This window comes from Mercenaria mercenaria, chromosome 7 (assembly GCF_021730395.1).
Source record: "Mercenaria mercenaria strain notata chromosome 7, MADL_Memer_1, whole genome shotgun sequence".
NCBI classification, from domain to species: Eukaryota; Metazoa; Mollusca; class Bivalvia; order Venerida; family Veneridae; genus Mercenaria; species Mercenaria mercenaria.
In genome coordinates this window covers 38,542,725-38,550,820 of record NC_069367.1, presented here as the reverse complement: position 1 = coordinate 38,550,820, position 8,096 = coordinate 38,542,725, and the positions used below count along the sequence as shown (strand labels likewise).

The 8,096-nt window shown below is 35.1% G+C and overlaps 1 protein-coding gene across 1 annotated transcript; it reads right to left on the bottom strand.

Moving 5' to 3' along the window:
- Positions 1 to 1,673: 1,673 nt before the first annotated feature.
- LOC128558798 (uncharacterized) lies at positions 1,674 to 4,554 on the bottom strand. The gene is made up of 2 exons (XM_053549012.1): positions 4,202 to 4,554; positions 1,674 to 3,918 (listed from the first exon to the last, which is right to left on the bottom strand). Exon 2 carries the CDS (start codon positions 3,666 to 3,668, stop codon positions 2,232 to 2,234), a length of 1,437 nt encoding a protein of 478 aa, XP_053404987.1. The 5' UTR covers positions 3,669 to 3,918; positions 4,202 to 4,554; the 3' UTR covers positions 1,674 to 2,231.
- Between the last annotated feature and the right edge of the window lie 3,542 nt (positions 4,555 to 8,096).

Here is an 8,096-nt window from a genome sequence, read left to right as displayed (position 1 = left end):
TTGTGAACACTCTAGAGGCCACAGTTGTGACTCAATCTTTATGAAACTTGGTCAGAATGTTTGTCTTGATGATCTCTAGGTCAAGTTTGAATCTGGATCATGTTGGGTCAAAAACTAGGTCACATGGTCAAATCAAAGGAAAAGTTTGTGAACACTCTAGGCAACAGTTGTAACTCAATATTTATTTAACTTAATCAGAATGTTTGTCTTGATGATTTCTAGGTCAAGTTTTAAACTGGGTCATGTAGGGTCAAAAACTAGGTCACCTGGTCAAATCAAAGGAAAAGCTTGTGAACACTAGAGGTCGCAGTTGTGACCCAATCTTTATGAAACTTGGTCAGAATGTTTGTCTTAATGATCTCTAGGTCAGATTCGAAACTGGGTCATGTAGGGTCAAAAACTAGGTCAGTAGGCCAGATCAACTCTGGGGAGCGATATAGGGCCATCATGGCATTCTTGTCTCAACAACTTTATCCAAACTTCAAGAAACTTGCTCAGAATGATCCCCTATTACCCTAGTTGTTCCAAAGTGATAATAGGGTTACCGGGTCAAAGGTCAAAGTCACAGGGATCTGAACATTGAAAATGGATTCTGCTCAATATCTGGACAAGTATTTCACCTAGGACCTTGAAACATCATGGGTATATTGGTCTTGATGTGTACATGACCCCTATTGATTTCTGGGCCAAAGGTCAAGGTCACAGGGATATAAACATTGAAAATGGTGTTTTTCTTACTTTGATTTTTTTACACCAATTTATTTCTTTAATTTCATTTTCTACCTGTCCATTTCTTTTTTCCCCTTTTTCCTTCAATAGTGCTTATTAATTTGGGGGTCATTAGCTCACCTGAGCAATGCTCAGGTGAGTTTTTCTGATCACTCGATGTCCGGCGTCCGTCGTCTGTCTGTCTGTCTGTCTGTCTGTCGTCTGTCAACATTTAGCTTGTGTATGGGATAGAGGCTGCATTTTTCAACTGATCTTCATGAATTTTGGTCAGAATGATTATCTTGATGAAATCTAGGCCGAGTTCGAAAATGGGTCATCTGGGGTCAAAAACTAGGTCACTAGGTCAAATCAAAGAAAAACCTTGTGTAATTGCGATAGAGGCTCATACAGTATTTTTCGATTAATCTTCATGAATTTTGGTCAGAATGATAACCTTGATGAAATCTAGGCCGAATTCGAAAACGGGTCATCTGGGGTCAAAAAGTAGGTCACTAGGTCAAATCAAAGGAAAAGCTTGTATATGCGATAGAGGCTGTATTTTTCAATTAATCTTCATGAAATTTTGTTAGAATGATAACCTTGATAAAATCTAGGCCAAGTTTGCTTGTTCCTAGTTTTCCTAGGGTAAAGGACAAGAGAGTAATTCAAATATAAACTTAGACTTACCTCACAAATCAAATAGCATGGCAACAGTTAGTGTGTTTGGATGAAACTGCAAAATTCTCTGAACTTAATGAACAGATCATAAGGGTTCACTACATATTATGCGGAATATTCTAGAACACAGACTGACTTTATAATCTTTTATTATATTTATTTCACATTTTGGCAATATTCTAAATTAGTTACTATTTATAGACTATTTATTTATTTATTTATTTGGGTTTTACGGTGCACCAACACGGTATAGGTTATATGGCGCCAAACAGGACTACAAATTTTGGATGTGGAACCAAAATTTGTAGTCCTGTTTGGCGCCATATAACCTATACTGTGTTGGTGCGCCGTAAAACCCAAATAAATAAATAGTCTATAAATAGTAACATTTTTCTAATATGTATATCCTGATGAAGGTTCATAGCAAACCGAAAGTAGTTGATCTATAAATAAATACAGTTAAAACCTATCTGGTGTTCAAGCGTGTTGTCCCTCTATTTTAATTAATTCTTCATTTTATATAAAGAAGTAACTTTTATGATGAAATTAAACTTTATTAGAAATATAAGGATAAATATTGCATTGCTTCATCTCATTTTAATACAATGCAACTTCTTTGTTCATTACTCAGAACTGATCCTTCTTTGTTTCTTAATATTCTTTAGAAACTGTGAATGGAAAATCAAGTTTTCTGTTAGTTATTTTAAAGACAGTTATATTTAGCCCTTCACATGAATATTATACATTTGTTAGGACTGTTACACAATGATTAGTTTTTTGGTATGTTGATTTGATCCAGTTCCTGGCTGTTGCATAAGACTTTAGTCCAATAACATTGTTCGAGATTACAGAAGATGAATCATTTTCAGTCTTTTTGCGTACACGTCTAGTACTTCTTGGAAATTTTTTCCTGAGTTCAAAAGAGGTATTAAGTCTGGCATTACTAGGGCAAGCATTTTAGACACGTTTGAGGTAAAATTCTGAATCTCATTCATTGACATATTACCAGTATATAAGTTAATAAAAAAGTTATCGCATATTTCAGGAAACTGCAAGTCCAGTTTTTCTACCTCATCTCTCCATTTTCCAAACTTAATCACATTTTCTGGATAAGTCTTGCTGTAGAAAACACACTGATACAATTTTGGAACCCTTAATAGAACAGTTCCGCCTTCCCTTAAGCAGTCAGACAGGAAGTTTATGACATTTTGTTTCTCCCTGCTATTTACAGCACCTCTTAAAAGATTTCTTTCGGGAATCATATAGTTTGGAAAGTGGTTATTTTCTAAACAGTATTTCATAAAATACAGCGATTTTTGTATTAGATTCACTATAAGATCTGGAGAAAGACTTTGTTGATGTGTTCCTTCCATTATCCAAAAGACTATGTTTTTAACAACATATGATGTTAGAGCTTTACATACTGGTTTTAAGACAGATTTTGCTAGCAATTTTAACAAAACATACACTTTAATTTGTATATCGTTTAGACTAGCAATTAATTCTTTCTCAGCGGTAGTGTAACATATTCGCCATTCTAAGTCTTGTTGAATGCTTAGTTTATCACCAACAGGAACAAGATATCCTTCCATTCCTGAAATTTCTCTTACACACTCACTAGATGGCCAAGTGTAATGCCTTGTCCTATTTGCCCATTTACGCAAGTGTTCACTTCCATAGAACAATAAAGATGGAACAGCATCTCCTTCAGAATTTGGTCTATGAGACATTCTAAATGTCACAGCTGGACCATTGGTAGTTAGTTCATTTTCTACTCCAGTATTTTCTGTATGGGTAGCTATCTTGAATATATTAAAATAGAAACTTCTGAATTTTGTACTTGAAACATATGAATGTCGATCAGTAGAAGTTGCAGAGCCAGAAGTGCACATGCTTACCATTAAATGTAGATAAATCACATCACTAGCTGTAAGTAATGTATCTGTAAGAACAACCTTTGTATATCCAGGTGCTGTGTTAGAGTGATCAGCTTCAAGAATAATTAAGTTTTCAACAGTATCCCCTTGGTCAAGACAGATTATATCCTCAAAAAAACCCATACCATCAACATCACTGTCTGACAGTTGTACACCTTCCCCGGCACTTCCCACTAATATGATATGATGTCTTGATATCTTTTGCTCTTTACTACTGGTTTCCTTTGCTTTGTCTTCATAAGATCCTATTAAAGACCGAAAACATACATTTTCTTTTTTAAACCCAAAGTTATTTAGTGTAGAAAAGATCAAAAGGGATAGATCTCTGTCATCTGTATTCGACATAGTGCACCAACAAGGGCTAGTGTTTATGGTATGTCTAATATTGAAATTGTGTAAAGCTAAAAAATAGTAGTCGATCTGTACTTGTATCAGACATGCTAACAGTGACAGAACTGAGGTGCATGCATCCTAATTGAGTATTGCTGCTGAACAAAAGAAGTCTTGAGTACACGAAAAAAGGAGCAGGTGACCCAGTGCCCTTTTTGTCCCACAACGAACGAAATGGACTCAAATTTTTAGTTGAGATCCTGTCCTGTGAAAATAGAAGAAAAGCTTGTAAAATATAGTGTATGGAATCAGTATTGCTGTTGCCTGTAGTTACTATTAGTATAGCGGTACTATATTTACTAGTGACGTTACCAGTTAGTAGTATAATTAATACAACATGGCATTTTACAAGCATACATCATCTGACTGTTGTCAGAAAGAATATCTTTATAATTATTAAAGAAGTGTCATTTTATTATCATGTAAATTTAATTCATACACATTTGAATTGAACATCTTAATCTTACATTTTCAAGTATATTACTTACATAATATAGAGTCATGAGTCCTGCAGTTGTTAATGCATCAATATTTTATATCCATATACCGTAATACCTTTTGTCTTGTATATAGAGCATTGCACTTGAAGCAAATTAGTGACTATTCTCTCTTTAAAGTTAATCTAGTATAAGAATCATCTCTTTTATATGTTTTTGTGTGATCTGATGACACATGACAAGCAGGGTGGGATTTCAGTTTGTTTGAAATATAAATTTCCATTTCACTTTAATGTCACTTGAAACATAATTGTATTTTGATGGTAGCTGAAACTACAAATTCACATTTTCTGAAACTACAAAATTCACAGTTTTATTTGTTGAAAAGTAAAGATGTATCTTTTTTATTTTCTATCATCTGGTTATTGAGTTTAATTAAACACTTCAGAGTACTTGTGGATACATTTGTTATACCCACTTGTAGAATATTCCATCCTTGAACAACTAACCGTTACAGTGGTTTTTGTAAGAAGGAAAATATATACTGGTAAATCAATGCATTATAGACCAGTAGGTTTTTAACTGATTGAATGTTATTTTATGTCCATTTAAAATAATGGCTATAAATCACCTTGGGACCTCTGGAAAATCCATGAATCATGCTTTTGCACAAAATTTATCCTCTATCAGTGTAGATACAGATCTGACCAGAGGTACAAAGTAGTAGAAAGCCCCCAGAACAGAGAGTGGGAGAGAGACAGAGAGAGAGAGAGAGAAACATTTTAGATACAGGCATATTCAGCACACTTAGCATAACTCGTTGTGAATTATAGACAGCCTGGTTCTTAAGCCTGCTGGTGGCACGTGATTCTGCCTTTGCGACCAGTGCAGACCAAGATCAGCCTGCACATCCGTGCAGTCTGATCATGGTCTGCACTGTTCGCTATTCTGTCAGTAAATTTTCAGTGAACACCCCTTGGAATAATAAATGGTATTGCCCAAACTGAATGATGGACCAGTCCATTTTAGAAATTTAGCAGGCTAAGGGTTAATATGCCTGCTGTAGAGCACAGATATAAATGCAAAGCACTCTTTTCTCGGAAGTATCAATACTGATCTCTTAGTTCAGTAGATAGTATTAGCCCTTATCATGCTGGACACGATTGAGTTTCCTTTTGCGACCAGTATAGATCATGATCAGATTGCACATCCATGAAGTCTGATCATGATCTGCACTGTTCGCCATTCAGTCAATACCTTTTTGGTAAGCACCCCTTTTAACAGTTAATTGTATTGTCCAAATTGGAAGATAGAAATTTAGCACGGTAAGTGTTAGTTATGGACACCTTTCATTTTACAAATAGGTTACCACTGATTACCAAGATCATGTCTGGTCAAATTATTTCAATACTGGACAATTGCACCTATGATGTTCACTCTGTTGACCAAAATTTGTCACGGTTGAGAGCATGGTTTGAATAGTTATGTGACCGTTTTGGTAGTATGGTCACATATTGTGCTTTATTAGTTTTACATGTTTTTAGCTCACCTGAGGCGAGTTTTTGTGATCGCTCGATGTCTGGAGTCCGCCGTCTGTCGTCCGTCAACATTTAGCTTGTGTATACGATAGAGGCTGTATTTTTCAGCTGATCTTCATGAAGTTTTGTCAGAATGATTATCTTCATGAAATCTAGGCCAAGTTCGAAAATGGGTCATCTGGGGTCAAAAACTAGGTCACTAGGTCAAATCAAAGAAAAACCTTGTGTATGCAATAGAGGCTGTATTTTTTAATTCATCTTCATGAAATTTTGTCAGAATCTGTTCATGAGAGGTTATAACGTATGGAACACCCTCACGCCCCTCTGGTACCAGCTTTAAGTGGAATTGATTAGTACAATTGTTTATACTGCACGATCTAAAAGGACCAAATATATTGACTATGTCTTAGTACTGAGACACGCTTTACAGCCGCAACACGGCAAGGCACACATAATAGCAAACGCAGTTTGATTTGGTCTGTTCATGAGTGCGCCACGATCTCAGAGAACCAGCAAAATAACAAGATTGAGTCTAAATACGGGCAGACGTTTCACATTCGCTACAAAACACTTAAAGACTGCTTTTGTGATAGTTCATAAAATCTGTAAGAAGATCATTTGGAAGCATAGAAACATAACCAAGCAATATAATAGCAGACTGAATCTGCTGATGATTAACATGTAACACCCTGCACGCCCACTAGCACCAACTTAAGCGGAATTATAATTATTATAATTTATAACAGTAAAATTGTTTGTACTCCTCGACCTCGAAGGACCACGAAATATAACAAGACCAAGTCCAGGTACTGGGAGACATATACAAGGCACTTTAATTATATTTGCTGCTCTGATAGTAAACTGAAGCTATAAAAGGATCATTTGTAAGCAAGTTTAGTATATGACGTCGTTAAACAAAACCAAGTTGAGATGTCGGACCCACAACATTGAATGGCAAGTGAGTGGAATTAAGTGAAATTAATCATTCATCCATAGACGCCCCTGATTAAGAAATGAAAGATGTGTGTGCTTGAAAGTTTAAATGAATTTACTTATAAACGTTTTTTTTTCTGTTTTCTGAGTTCTGGCAAATATTTGAAATATTACAAGCTGAAGAAGTATATGTACAATAACTCATAAAAGTGTTACGACAACAGTTATAGGTTTACATCCTGTATTATATTCTTTTGTTGCAATGTATTGCTATTGTTGAAACGAAAAAAACTACAAATACAGAAAATCATTACGTTTGACTACATCGATTTAAAAAGTCTACATCACAATTTTTATATTATTCTTTTATTCTAGCCCGCCCGCTTAGCTCAGTAGTGGGGGCGTTGGTCTACGGATTGCGGGGGTCGTGATTACGATCCCCGGGCGGGGCGTATGTTCTTCGTGACGATTTAATAAAAGACATTGTGTCTGAAATCATTCGTCCTCCACCTCTGAATCATGTGGGGAAGTTGACAGTTACTTGCGGAGAACAGGTTTGTACTGGTACAGAATCAAAGAACACTGGTTAGGTTAACTGTCCGCCATTGCATGACTGAAATACTGTTGAAAAGATAGTATGAACTTTTTATTTACTGGCAAATGATGCGAATCAATTACAAGGAATATACGAATTTGCGCATATCTCTTTACTCATGGCAAATATCTCTTAAATAAGCATTCGGACATATACATTTCAGTTCACCATATTATAGGTCATATATGTACTTGCGACTGTAAGATGTTTCATTTAAATCTAAACTGTAGAAAAAGTTCTTATTTGGAAAATGTTATCATAATTATGATTTTCCTCTAGGCTTTCATTATAAAAAAATTGTATGAGGTTCAAATGTTTCAAATCAGTCTAGCAAAAAATCAAGCACACGGCCTTGTCCTTTTTATTTGCAGTATTTTAAGTATATTCTGAAATTTTGAAAGATAAGGGTTTAACCAAATTCTATATTATAGAAATGAAATTGATCCAATCATTGCAGAACTGCCTTAAATGTGCAATTATATAAATGCAGTTTGCAAGTCCGACTGAAAGTAGCCGTATAAAGAAATACCATTGAAATATGGAGGTAAACAAAGCAGATAATATTACCTGTAATTTTCCGAATTCTTTGTAACATGTACAGGTTAGCTTGAAACATCAATTAATAACCAGAAGAATGATCTTTCTTTATAAAACTAAACATCGCGCAAAACTTGTTTTCAAAATTGACCATTTTATTTATTAAAATCAATGTTGCCACTTTGAGCATGCATAAAGTAGACAAGAATTTTCTATGTAGTAATACCGTATACATGATGTTTAAAACTGCCTTAAAATCGTAAGATATATCTCATACGCAGGGTCAACATGATTTGGCAATAGCCAAGAAATCCTTTTAGAGCTTGTCCAAATCTAATGGAGG

What these genes read in the sequence shown, in the direction of transcription:
- LOC128558798 (XM_053549012.1), bottom strand. Translation starts at nt 3,668, where the DNA reads ATGTCGAATACAGATGACAGAGATCTATCCCTTTTGATCTTTTCTACA.